Genomic DNA, 15007 nt, shown 5'->3' on the forward strand with positions numbered 1-15007 from the left:
ATTTTATAAATAGTTTTTATTATTTAGTTCCATTTAAAATATTAACACTCTTAAAAGTTTTTAATTATAACTATTTTTTTCATATGGTCTACTTACAAATTGAAAAGATAGAAAATTATCTTTTAATGTAAAATTTTTTTTTTATTTATTCAAAATATTTAGTGCAATAAAACATGACTTTTGGTTTATTATTTGATCTGGTGTTTGTATGAGGCTAAATTGATAAAAACTTATTTTACTCTTAAATATTTTTAATATTAATATTTTTAACTTAGTTATTTAAACTACACAAAATAAAATGATTATTTTTAACTTAAAATGTTTTATAATTTAATGTTTCAAATTCACGATTTAAAAAACTTATATAAATACTATTATTATAAATCTTTTAATACTTATTTATGAATACTTGACCTTAAATGTTTTATTTAAATTACATAAGCTGCAAGTGATATTTGAAATTTTTCTTATCATATTATTATACATTTTTTACTAAATTAGTTTGTTTGTTTTAAAAAATGGTTTGTTAAGTGACATTTTAATTTTAAGTATGATGTGCTTTTAAGATTGCTATTAAGTTATTAAAAATACCTATAATGTTACAAAATAAAACAAATTCTTTGAAGTAAACATTTTTATCAGAAATGTTAACAAACCAGTCAATTAGTTTTTAAAGGATTTCTGATTTGTTCTCAAAAGATGAACAGACCACCATCTGGTAGGAGACAAACGCCTTCACCCTCTTCCAAAGGTTCAAGAATTCCATCACCTTCTCCCTCAAGAGGATCAACTTCAAGAATTCCTTCTCCTCCAAGAAAACTTGGAGCCAGCATTAGAAGCAGCAGAACTTCTACTCCTAACAGGTAGGTATATAAATAATTGTCTAAAGATTTTTTTGTGATAGCTTACCTACTTTAAAGCCAATGTAACTATTTAAAGTAGATGTTTAGAAGAGAAAGAAATACAAATTAAAGAAAAGTCCATCATCAAAAATAAATTTGTTGCTTGAATAAATTACATTAGTTCGATTACTTTAGACAGTTTATTTTTACTTAGATCTAGATCAGCTTCAGTGTCACCTAGTGTTGAAAACATAAGTCCAATTAGAAAAACTAATAAAGATTCTCCAGGTCGAAGAACAATCACTACACCTGGTATGTATTTTTTTGTTTAAATATTTAGATTAAATAGACAAATTTTAAACAATTGCTTCAGTAAGTTAATTTGATATTTTTATTAAATTTTAAATTTTAAATTAACAGTAAATTATTTTTTTAAACTTTATACTAATATAAATAACATATGATTAGAAAAAAAAATGCTTGTTTTACAAATTACTGTAATATATAATTTCACAGAATATGGATCTGGAAAAAATCTTGTAAGATACATTACACATGATCTAATTAAAAGACTTTCAAAACAAGATGATTTTGATCTTATTAAGTCACTTACTTTTAATTTATCTGGAGAAAAGAAAATTAGAGTGAGTATGCACATTTATAATATAAGATTTTTTTGAGTCTTTATTGTTTTGTGTCTCAATAAAACTTGAGTTAAAAATTATTAGTATAAAGAAGTTCTTTTTACTTTTGAAAAGTAGAGCTTATCAGGTTTAAAAATCTTACATTAAGTAATATAAAATGTTCTGAGAATAATTCTCTTTTTTTTTGCTATTATCTAATGGTTTTTATTTAAGCTAATTATAACTATATTTTACTTATATTTTATACTCTAAGTTATTAAAATTAATTACACTGATAGAAAATTAACAAAGTTTGTTTTATCAAAGCTTAAAGTTTAGAGTATGAACTGTAAGTTTAATTTTGTAAAAAACATAATGTTATAAAGATACAAAATAAAGCTAACATATAAAATTTTGTTACAGTTTATTGAAAACTTAGACGGGCTGAGGTCACTTTCATCTCTGAACTTGAATGGAAATGTGATTCAAAAAATGGAAAAACTCGACCACTTGACTCAGCTTAAAAGTCTTAACCTAGCCAATAATCAAATTATGTTAGTATTTTCTCTTATCTTTAGTCATGATACTTGAAACATATACTTGGTTAAGTGTTAATAGACTAAGTATTTTAAAATCTTTGTAATTGTCCAACCTTGTGAAATTTTAATTTTTGAGGTTTTTTTTAACAAATATCTATAATAAACTAAGACTATATATAAATGTATCGTGTCTTTTTTAATTGTTTTAATAATATTTAAATGACAAATAATAAGTATATTTTAATAATAAGTACATGATTTGTAAAAGTACAAATATTTCATAACAAATGTTATAAATAAATTTTATAATTTAAACAGTTTGTTTTTGAAGTATAGTTAAAGTATAATAATTTTATAGTGTTAATAGAAGTTTAGTCATTTGTTTATTTAGTTTCTAACTCTTAAAAACTTTAAATTAGTTCAAGTTAAATTAAGAAAATCAAATTTAATGTTAATATTTCGGGCTGTAACATTGTTTTAGCTTAAATAACTCTTTAAGGTATCATGTTTGGTATATTTTAATTTTAAATTTGAGTCGAACTACAACAAAAATATTTGTGTTGACAAACAAAATTGCTTTCTATTTTTATCTGAATAAGTTAAAAATAAGTTCACAAAAAATTATTGCTGTACATGATTTGTTGATTAAAACTTAAAGTTATTTACAAGTATTTTATCATACAGCTATCAAAACTTTATAATGCATATAATCAACTTTAAAATTTTGTTTATTGATTTTTGTAATTAAATAAATTAAATAAATTTTTCATATTTCCAAAACATTATTTAAAAACAATATTGAACTAAAAGACTTATAAAGTACAAAAAAATTGTATCCTAGGAAAATAAGTTGCTTAGGCATTAGTGTTTTTCAGCTGTATTAAGCTATATTACAGATTATTAATTGAGTAAACGTGAGTTGAGTAAATTTGTGAGTTTTAAATTAATCTAAATTTTTGAAAGAGGGGTACAATTTTAAACAACCTAGGGTAAAAAAACAAACTATTACTTATACATATATATAAAACTATATTTGATAAATAGTAAAACTTTTAGTTTTAGTTAGTTTTAAATTTTGATATTTTTACTTTGAAACTCTTATCAACTGATTAATAACTCTTTTTAATTATGCTATAATTTTTCATAGTAAAATCGAAGGAATAGAATCGATGACAAGCTTACAAACGCTTAACTTAGAACAAAATTTAATTGATAAAATTCCTGCCTGGCTTCCCAAAAAGCTTCGAAGTTTGCGAACACTAAAACTTGCTAACAATGAAATATCTTCCGTAAGTTTTATTCCATGTTTGTTAGCTATGGTAGAAAATTATATAAATGTTTGCTAGTACAGTTAGTTGAGCTTTTAAAATTAATCTAGTAAAATATTATGTAGTAAAATAATATTCATTTTGACAAAAACATTTAAAGTTTTAAATACAAGCTAATCTATTTATGTTAGGAATTTTTTAAAAGTATTTCAAGTTTTGTTAAATTAAATCTTATTGAGTAGTTTTTATTTCTAAAAACTTGAAACTTATTTGTATTAATTTAAACTCTACTAAAAGTTTTAATTATTACAAAATATATTTCAGGACAAATATCTACAAAAACCAATTTGCCTAATCTTCTTAATAAATATTTTGGTTTAAAAATGTTACATTTATTTGTAAAACAAGCATGTTTAAGAATAACAAAACATAAGTAGTTAATTTATTCTAAACTATTTATATGTGCTTTTACGAATTTTAAAGAATTACTGATGACCACTTTTTTATTCATTAATTTTTATTATAAAGTAAAATAAGCTTAGTCAATATTTAGAGAAATAGAATAAACCTATTTCCTGAAACATAGGATTAATCAAGTTTCAATTATTTTTTTCTTTGCAAACGAAAGAAGTTCTAAACAAATTCACTTATTCATAGACTGTATATACTTCAATTTAATCTTTTGTTTACAAACAAAAGCATAGCAAAATAGTAACTTTCTAGTTTTTTATTTTAGTCAAACAAAACTTGAAAACAATTTATTAAATATATTTAAACTAAAACTTTATTTAAGGTAAGATTAGGTGTATGTATACTTAATAAAACATCTGTTTACACTCAAATATAAAATATTTCACAAAACTTTAACAAACTAACAGCTGAGTGAAATAGTGAGGTTGCGGGGCTTGCACGATCTGACCACACTTACGATAAGCGGGAATCCCCTTTGCGTGCTGCACCACCACCGCAGCTACGTCATATTCCAATTGAAGGTTCTGCAGCAGGTTGATCACGTGACTGTCACCAGCAAGGAGAGATCCGACTCCAACAATAGATTCGCTCAAGGTTGACATTTTTTTGTTTTGTACTTGATACTGTTGGTTGAGCCTTAGAAGTCAATTGTAAATAACAGCTGTCACAATTTGCATTCAGAAAGTTTTAGATTTAAATGTATGAGTTTGCACTTTTTGCTTTCATTATTCAGAGTTGCCAAAAAACCTGGAAACCTTGAAAAATCTTGAATTACCTGGAAAAATCTTGAATTACCTGGAATTTGACAGTTTAGGAAAAAAAAACCTGGAATTTCGAACAAAAAACAGTAAAAACTGTTAAGTTTTAAACAATTTTCACATGTGTAATTATGAAGTTTAGATTAAGTACAAAAATATATCAGTAAAATATTTTTTATTTGTTATTTAAAATTTTTTTATTCAAAAACACGTTTGAAGTAGCTTTTTTTTACAGTATCTTTTTAATATTTTTGAACTTTTAAAGAAAATTTCTCACCTTAAGTTTGATTCTAAACTAAAAGTAGACTGACAAACTTGTATTTTTAAAAACCTGGAAAAAAATTAGAAAAAATCTTGGCTACTCTGGTTATTAAAAAAAATCGTTTACAGACGAACAGTTCGATTTACTACATATAAACACATGAGGCTTAAGATACATCATAAAACAATGATAAAGTATTAGACTTTACACTTTTTGTTGCAAGTACTAAATATTTTATTATTATTTTTAAAGTAAAATATATAGTTGTTTGTCTTAACTAAAGAAGATTGCTCAATTTACTGAAATGTAAAGAGTTTATTTAAGTACATCTTTATTTAAATTTTCAATTTATACATCTTTGTTTAAACTAAACTATAAATAAGAAATTTTTGTTTTTCTATAATAATTTTAAATTTGCTAAAATTTATTTTTTACAACTATTATTTAACCCCTATTAACTTTTATCGAATCTGTTTTAGAACCATAAAGTTGAGATATATCTTTTCACTATTGTTTAATGATTAATTAGAAGCTGAAAAAATTAAAAAGCTTTGTTTTCAAGTACTGAGATAAAAAAAAAATTGATGACGTTTATCTAACAAATTAAAATTAAAATTTCTTTATTCAAACAATTAAAAATAAAGTTTTCGATACTTTAAGGATATTTAACTTAATTTTTATTGATTGTTTAGATAGTGTTTTAATTTTATTATTATTATTGATATATATGCATAACTAGTTTACTTAAAAAAAAAAAGTCGGTTAGAAACAAGTTTTTACATCAATAATGAATTTGGGTTTTAACTTTACATGGAGATTATAAAATTTAAAGAGAAAAACCTTCTTTGTGTTTTCAACGTTTTTTTAAATGTTAGGTGCTTTTTTACTTTATTTGTATGCTGACCAAAAGGCTAGTTAACTCACGAGTTTTGTTTTGACTTTTCTGTAAGTTTAGGTATCTTTAGAAATAGTTATTTATTTGTAGTTAGAGTTTCACTTGAAATAAGATTTTATTGTTATTCAGACTGTTGTGCATAATTTAGATATATTTCTTATTTATTTTTATACTTTACATATACATACTTATCAATAACCTGTTTAATTTTCAATTTAACGCAAAAAAAAACATTGCACGACCATTTTTATAATATTTAAATTTTAAAAGCTATTTATTACTTTAGGCTAAGCAAGCTCTTTATTCCCAAAAAGTTATAGACGTTAGTTGAATATATTTTAAATATTCATAATTATTTAACATTTTCATTACTTTTAATCAAAACAAAATACAGTTGTATAATTTAAAATAGGAAAAATAAAAACTTTATATATAGATATAAATGATTATTACTATAAAAAAAAATTTAATATGACTGAATTTTAACGAAAAGCTATTAAATTAAAGTTTCAAATATCCATGCTTAAGAGCAACTAAGCTTACAGAAATTAAAAATTAACTTTAACTTGTAGAAAGTTATTTTAGTAGTGTTTAAGTCAAGATTAAAAAATATTAACTTTAGTTAGTAGTGTAGCTTAAAAAACAACTAGTATGTTTATGTAGTTAAGTGTTTACCTTTTGCGCTTGAGTTTATAAAAAAGTTTATTAGGTGTTTAAATAAGTAAAATTCTGAAAGGTCTAAAAAAACAATACTTTATAATATCTGCATGTTGTAAAATTTTCCAAACTTTTTTTTTTTTACAGATGAACTCGAGCGAGTTACGAAGGAACTGAACGAGACGGTGCAGGAACTGGAAAGTACGAGGGAGGTACACAACAAGTCAGTGGAAGAAGTGGAGATGTACGTGGCCAAGGAGAGGGAGTTCAACGATCATTACGAGAAGCTGGCCGAGGAAAGAAGCCAGATGGAGAAAGAAATCGCAGCCAAAGATGACCTTGTAATTTTACTAAATTTAATTCTGTTATGTTTTCCTATATCATGTTATTGAGTTTATTTTTGTTTTTGAGCTGCAAGCATGTCAAAACTAAAAGTGCGGTCATTGAAAAGTAAGTTTCTAAAAAATAGTTTGTCAGTATTTTCTATGTCAAAATGAACTAAAAGGTTGTTTTTAAATAGCGAATAAATTTTAAACTTTACAGTGAGTTAGTATTTTAGCTAAAGGTTTAATTTTAAATTTTTCAATATTTTTTCATATTTATACTGATAAATAAAAATCTTGTTGATTAATACTATTTAAGCAACGTATTGGTACATTTCTATTGTAGTACTTTAAAAACGATATCTTAATCTTTGATATTTTAATAAACTAAATTTATTAGTTTGTCGTTTTGTGTTTATGACTAAATGATTTTGAGTTTAGGTATTTTCCAGAGTTGTTTATTAGAAATATCATCTACCTATATATAGTTGTGTTTTAACTTTTCAGTTAAGAAAAAAGAACAAAGAGCTTCAAAGGGCGCAAGCAAAAAATCAAGATTTAGAGCAAGAGTTGGCGTTTATGAAAATTGACAACAAATTTGAACCGCTTAATGTTAGATTTTATGATTATAAAACTTCTTTGCTTATAATTATTACTTTTATAGTTTGAAAATTAAAATTAAGATGTATTAATAAACTACACTTAAAATTAGTATTGTATTATAGATATTTAAAACTTAATATCTCTAATTTTTAATCAGCTTTTATATTATATTGTAAAAGTATACACCTACGTCGCGCATTAGGATAATAAAAGTTTTGAATAAATGTGAACTTCATTTTAATTTATTCTGTATAAAACATATTAAACTTTATTTAAATTGTACACAATCTAGTGAAATGTAAACTAGAATGAATAGATTATTTTGTAGAATATCTCTGTTAAATACGATTAAAGTTTTTGTTAAAAATTAAAATTTTTGGTCGACATTTCAAAAACTAACTTTTTAAATATTAAATTTATTTTAACTTTGTATTCTTAAACTTTTACCAAACAAAGCCTTTTCATTCCAATTGGAATAAAACATTTGTATTGTTATTCTATGCTTTGTTCTACATAAGTTAAACCTTAAGTCTGTAATGTCTTCATAAAACAACAGTACGGTCACGTTGAAGAGGAGGAAGACGAAAACGATATTCCTTACATCGGCAAGTCAAGATACAAGAAAAATCAGTTTGCACACGAAATAAATTTACCCGCTACACTGCATCAAGTAAAATAAATTTATTGATCTGCATCATTTTAAGTTTAAAAATTGTTAATTTTTTTTTTGTTTTTTAGTTATTTGTAATTAGAACTCTTCTAGTTTAAACAAAGCGGTTTTAGTAGCTAAATTTGCTCGATTTTGCTTTGATATAGTGCTATTTAAATGACTTAAGTGAAAAATAACAAATTGTTTCTATTTTACAGCAAAGACTCAGAGAAGAGGCAGCTAGGAGAGAATTGGATAAAAATTTGGCTGACAAACAGCAGCAACTAAATGATGGTAAACTATTTTGATATGAATTTTCTGGTAAATTTCTTGCTATTGAATATGTTTATTATGTATTAAAGGTTATTTTATATATCAGCTAAAAATAAAATATTATGATTTTAGTGCAATTAACCTTTTAAAGTAATTAAATATAGAATATGCTAAAATTTTATACTGTTATTTAAAAGTTTCAAGTATGTAAATATATCTATTAAAGTCAACATTTTCTAATACTTGTGTACCAACTTTCGTTTGAGACACTCAAATTTCAAGTGTTATTGTGTTGACTTTTTAACATACCAGTCAGTTTAAAGCTTGTTTACAAAGAATTCTTATCTAATATACACAAAAATAAACGTTTTAGTTGTAATATACTATAAAATTATAGAACTAATATTTAAAATTGGATTAATTCGACTACGAGTAATATATTAAAAAAAAAAGGTTGATGAAGCATAAATTTAACTAAATTATATTATAGAGTAAAGTAAATAAAATAAAATATATTGATTTAGAAAGCTTATGTTTGCAATGATAAAGTTGAAAAAAAACATGCAAAAAAAAACTAAACAATTTAAAAAAATACTATAATTTATATGAAATTTATAATACAAAATATACTTTCTATTTAGTTTTTATTTTATAAGTTTATAAATTTAATCCCTTAAAAAGTACAAAATAAATAATAATCTAATAAGAATTTATATTTTAAAAGATTAAGTAAATTTTTATTGATAGAATTAAGCGTTATAATCAAAGATGATACCAGACGGTAGTATTACATAAAATATAACTTAATTATTTTATTTACAATATATATTTTGATTTCTCTAAAACTCTAAAATAATCTTGCACGTTAATAGAATAAACAAAATTATTTTTTAGGTTGTTTCTGTTCTACACTAGCGTCTCCCCCTAGTTCAATTTTTTTTTTAATAATAATACTTTTCGACTGAAAGTAGAAGTTAAATGTTTTAGTTACACTTTTTTAGAAAATTGAGCTTAAAATTTTAAGAACTTTAGGTCAAAAGCCATAAAAAAAAACTTACCTCACAAAAGTTAACCAGAGATTTTTACTTGTTAGGTCTACCTTGAAATTGTGCAAATTCATAATTTCTTGGTGTTAAGAAAAAATAAGTATTTAGAAAATTTAATGATAACAAATTATACAGTATCCTTCTTTTATTACACTGGTATATGTTTCTGTGTGTTAAACAAGTCAACAAGCTTCAACTGAGCTCTGTAAAAAAATAAATACTGTAAGGAAAGAATAGAAGCTAAAGTAGGTATATACATGATGCGTTCTTTAAAAATATAAATAATTGCTATATGTTTTAATAGGTTAATAATAGATAAAATACTTAATGTTAAATCCGACTGTTATAAAACTATATAATATTTATAATTATTAAGTCTAAATTAAATAAGTTAAAGTAAAAATAAAAAATAAGATAACAAATCATAATATAAACTACTTACATGAAAATGATGGAAGAACTAATTCTAAAATATTTACTGGTTGCTATTTATTGAAAAAAAATGTATCTAATAATTATGTCACAATATATATGAACATTAGGACTAGCTAGTTAATTTATTCTACAAAGTTAGATAGTATATTCCTATAAATATAAAGTAAAACAACAAACATTAATTATTGAATTAATAAAGTAAACAATAGTAAAGGCAATAAAAGCCACTGAAACTTGGTATAGTGTTTATTTTATTTATCGAATGCTTATAATGGTTAAATCTAAATTATAACAAAATTAAAGTTAGATACAATTAAAAAGCCGATTGAATTTAAATTAAAACAAAGCACAAAAATCAAACAACTTGTTATTAAGCTTTCAAAGTCCTGACCAATAAATAAGTTACAGCGCCATAAATAAAACCACCGTGACTTAAACTACATGCATATTATACAATAAGTAAAATTTTTAATTGATTATTGTTTTAGAAAGGGGCAGTCGGGTATCTAAATTAAAGATCTTAAACAGATGTTTTAAATATTTAATAATTAAACTATGTTATAAATTACGGGTTTGTGTTTAATATGAAAGTTAAAATGTAAAAAATAAAACAACATATGCTAAGTATAAACCTGCAGTAAAAAGATCTCTAGCCGTTCTATTGGGCGTAGTAGGTAAAAGAGCATAATTTATCTGTGGTTTGAATACAGGCTTCCAATTAAACTTGGAACTTAACACATAAAGATATGAAAAATTATAGTCGAAGAATAAAATGAATATGTAAAATGTCGGAGAATAGAAAGTGACATGTGTGAAATAAATATAAATAAAGCTATATTTTACTTATATTTAAAATGTTTATTAATTTACAGCCGCAGAAAGGTTGGCGCAGCTTCAGGAGATGCTGAGAGAAACGCAGAAGCAAATCAGGGACGCTCAAAAGGAGCTTGCCGAACTTGAGCGGAAGTCAGAGGAGCGAAGGATGACGGAGGAGGAGAAGCAAAAGATGAGGGACAACATGAAAAAGAAGATGGATAAAGTTGATAAGGTATTTAACAGTTGATTAATTAATATATGCGACATAAAGTTTTAAATATACTTGGTAAAAGTTTTTTTTTCAGTTGGTTATTGTCATAATTAAACATATAATAAACAACGAACACTTCGATAAAACGTTAGTAGGATATGTTTTGTGAGAAGTAAAGAATATTAATTGGTAGTAGATGTACAACCTATCAGTCTTAGAGATTACAGAAATGAGTTAAAAGTTATTTGCGTTGAAGGTGGTATTATTACTAACACTCATCAGTTCAGACATATAGTTTGCTCTTATCGTGTCAACAACTGTATGGTGAAAAATAATAAAATGCATTAGTGATTTTGTAAATACAGGCAAACAAAGATGTAGAGGAAATAGAAGATGCGGTGAGACAAGCAAGAAGAGTTTTGCAACAATCGCGTCAGGAGAGCGAACAAATCAAGAGGCAGATGGGAAATATGGACCAATCTACTGATGATTATGTTAGTTTCACATAAAAAATATTTTTCAATGGGTTATTCAAAATTTTTGTTTATGTATGTAAGTTTTTATATATTGTAATTAAATAAATATATCTTTCTTGGTTGAGTTTATTCACAAACTAATTACAAGAATGATAAAGTCTGTAATGCAAAACATAATGAAAGCTAGGTAAATACTTATACATCTCCCCCAGATTTTATCTACGAAGGAGATAAAGCGATACATTAAACTAGCGAAATAAAATAATTTCAAAACAATTTGTAACAACTTAAACACAGACTTTAACTTTAAAAATCAACGAAATTGAACTCAAAATGACAATAATATTTAAAAGTTACGATTAACCTAGTTTACTGTTAAATAAAAATGTTAAAAAAGACTACAATTTAAACGAACAAACTGTAACAAACAATTTGAAACTTAATGTTTACTTTTCTTCACTCAATTGCTGAATACAGGCATTCAAAAACTTATTTTCTTCACCGATTTGAATTTATCGAACGAAACTACACGCCATTCATCTAATCTTGAAACCGCACTTAGTTCGCTGATAAACATCCCTATTATTATTTTAGCTTCAAACTGAGTAGAAGGTGCATTACTGATTTCGGTAAACACTGAAAAAATACTGCTACACACGTTTTCCAAATACTCGATACTAACCAACAGTTCGACATTTTGAAAGTCAATCTCTGCGTCCTCATCCAAAATCACTTTAACAGACGGCTGTTAGACAAGCCTGCTGCAAAGTCAACTACAAACTTTATGACGTCAAGATAGAACTGAAATCCATCAATTAGACCACAAAACATTATTTGACACGAATTTTTTGAAAAGCATCTTAAAGTTATACACAGAAAAGATGCGAATAATCCGATAATTTCACACACCAATCCCGGACACATTGTTGTTCGCAAGTAAACTTTGGCGGTCTATTTGCTTTTCTGTAGAAAATATAAGTCAAGAAAATTAAGTCATAACACTCTTCCTGACGTAAGGTAATGACTTCTTTAAATTTCTTGGCGATCTAGTGTGTAAAAGTACGTTTTTCTGTCCCTATACCTCCATTTTTTTCTTCGCGTTTTCCCGCTCGAACATATTTTTTCTACGACCTCGGCTGCAAAAGCCATCAAAGTTTTGTGTATACAATCCACCAACTAGAAGTGAATTTGACTCATCAGCATAATTTTGATGACTTTGATAAACTTTTTTACGGGACTTTATCCAGCATTGTTTACAGGCAAAACATTCAACAAACTTCATATTTTTACTGCTCCAAACAAACTTATCAGTTGATTTATTACATATGCTACAAGTTGTTTTACCACTTGGTTTTTGTGTTGTTTTCTTTAAGGATTTGTATACATTTGGTGTATACAATCCATCAACTAGAAGTGCATTTGACTCATCAGCATAATTTTGGTGACTTTGATAAACTTTTTTACATGATTTTAACCAGCAATTTTTACAGGTAGAACACTCAATATACCTCATATTTTACTGCTCCAAACAAATTTATCAGTTGATTTATTACATATGCCACAAGTTATTTTACCACTTGGTTTTTTTGTTGTTTTCTTTGAGGATTTGTATGAGAAAACTGATGCCGTAACAGCGGGTTTTGACATTGCATCACGTGCCATCTCTTTTCCTTCAATAAAACCGATTGTCTCATTGACATTTTTCTCATCTAGATTTTCCCATCCTAGCACCTATTTACGGATATCCTCATCGGCTAAACCTGTTACCATGACATCTTTTAGGATTATGTCTGTAAAATCTATCATATGATTACAGCCATCCTTTGGGCATTTACATGTGTACGAGCATGTACTGGCTTTTCCTTTTAAACGGGCAGCAACTTTTAAACTTATTTATGATAAAGTCAAGCTGAATTGAATCAACAATGCCTGTGATTAAATGCCTTCTTGAGAGTTGCGCATATGAAACACCAGACGTCGATGCTTCTGTAGTTGCCTCTTTGCTTATCATTCACAACAATGTACACATTAATGCAAAGCTTTCAAAGATGGACCGTCCTCGAATAGGGACAGACTGCAGTGAATAGGGTTGGAACATATTTTTACAAAAGTGGACTATTTTTAAAGATAGTATGGAGATGACAGATGTAGAAAAACGCCGTCAATTGTACCAGTGCTGTGAGGAAGATTTAGGCGATGCTATTCTTAAGGAACATAAAGATGTAGTAAATTTAAGTGAGCAAGAGCTTTTAAGGATGATCAAGCAGCTTGCAGTTATTCCTGTTTCAGTTGTTGTACGACGTTCAGACTTTCTTAGTGCAAGACAGGATTTGACTGAAAACACTAGATCATAAATAAATATATCTTTCTTGGTTGAGTTTATTCACAAACTAATTACAAGAATGATAAAGTCTGTAATGCAAAACATAATGAAAGCTAGGTAAATACTTATACAGTAATAGTATATTTGTATTCTGTATATATTTTTCGCTTATATATGATTTTATTATTAGAATAAAGTTTATACTGGGATCTAAGAAATAATGAATGTAGTTTGTACTAAAACATTTTATAAATCAGCATAATTAAATTTTGATAATTTTTTGGTTAAAAAGAATAATTTAGTCTTTACGGAACTTAAAAGTTACATATTTTTGTCAATAAAAATTTGTAGTAAATTTATGATATAGAATTTATTAAAATTTTTATTGAGAATAAATAGATAGACATAAAATAGTAATAAAACTAGTTATATAATAGCAGGGTTCGTGCGCGTCAGGCTAAATCAGGCTAAGTCAGGCTAAATCAGTTTTTTTTTTTTAAGTTGAAAAACGTCAGGCTAAATCAGTTTTTTATTTAAAAAGTTGAAAATCTCAGTTTTTCTCAGTTCAAATTCTTGAAAATTTTTGAATAAAAAAAAAGAGAAATATTTTTAAGATCAAATTGAGATGTGAATTTATTTCTAGATAAAGATTTATTTATTAAAGACAAAATCAGTCATTATTTGTAAAAATAAATGCTTAAAACCTTTTGTTGTATCTCTAAAAAAAAATTTAACAAATTTTGTTATTTTGTTTTGAATAGGTTATATAGGTCATAATTATGAAAGTTCATAAAAAAATACAGTTTAGTTCAACAACTTAGCTGTTTGTTTGATTTTGTTTACATCAGCTATGTTTTTCAGAGCTTAGTTGGTTGAACTGTTTTAATTTCTAATTTAAAGGCTTTAAACCAAATACTTTTTAGATTAAAACTCGTTGCAATTTATTCATATACTTTACTGTTTGTTTAAAGTTATTAGAGATATTATTAACACTAAAACTTTGCTTCAAGATATAAGTACTAAGTTTTGTGGGAGTATAAATTTTAGGTTTAATTCATTTTTCTTTACAAGAACAAAATATTAAAGTTTTATTTTAATTTAAGTGTAACCTTTTTAAATCTGATAGACATCAACAATCACTGTATTTATTTAGAGTTTAGGATTTATAATTATGTTTCTATTTTAAGTATTAGTCAAAATACTAAATTAAACATTTTTTAATTATTTTAATACTCGTGTAAGCGTTTCATTTTAAATTTTAATAAAACACAACAATGCTCGTCGTTTTATGATAAATCTTTCGGTTATAATGTTATTACTTATTGCTTAATTAAATTGAGCAATTGAGTTTAATAATATATGTTAAATTTTTACACTAGTAATAGATTAGATATAACTTTTATTTTAAAATTTATCACTGAATTTGTTATGTTAAGGGCATATGGGGTCAATCACCTTCTTCACAATTTAGTCTTTTTTAATAAGTTGTAACTAAGCTATGAGTTGCTTTTTGCAGTTTTTCAAAGCTCAAAATATT

At 25.4% G+C, this 15007-nt stretch overlaps 1 protein-coding gene across 1 annotated transcript in view; it reads left to right on the forward strand.

Moving 5' to 3' along the window:
- The first annotated feature begins 647 nt into the window (after positions 1 to 647).
- Positions 648 to 15007, forward strand: part of LOC145830279 (uncharacterized) — a 39447-nt gene continuing 25087 nt past the window's right edge. The window contains exons 1-12 of the mRNA XM_082938233.1: positions 648 to 863; positions 1057 to 1154; positions 1359 to 1486; positions 1889 to 2019; positions 3152 to 3293; positions 4151 to 4337; positions 6463 to 6656; positions 7146 to 7250; positions 7798 to 7911; positions 8109 to 8184; positions 10517 to 10692; positions 11037 to 11165. Coding sequence (XP_082794359.1) covers positions 700 to 863; positions 1057 to 1154; positions 1359 to 1486; positions 1889 to 2019; positions 3152 to 3293; positions 4151 to 4337; positions 6463 to 6656; positions 7146 to 7250; positions 7798 to 7911; positions 8109 to 8184; positions 10517 to 10692; positions 11037 to 11165 — 1644 coding nt within the window. The 5' untranslated portion in view covers positions 648 to 699. The remainder of the gene's footprint in view (positions 864 to 1056; positions 1155 to 1358; positions 1487 to 1888; positions 2020 to 3151; positions 3294 to 4150; positions 4338 to 6462; positions 6657 to 7145; positions 7251 to 7797; positions 7912 to 8108; positions 8185 to 10516; positions 10693 to 11036; positions 11166 to 15007) is intronic.

The sequence above is a fragment of the Thalia democratica genome, chromosome 2 (assembly GCF_965202585.1).
Source record: "Thalia democratica chromosome 2, ktThaDemo2.hap1.1, whole genome shotgun sequence".
NCBI classification, from domain to species: Eukaryota; Metazoa; Chordata; class Thaliacea; order Salpida; family Salpidae; genus Thalia; species Thalia democratica.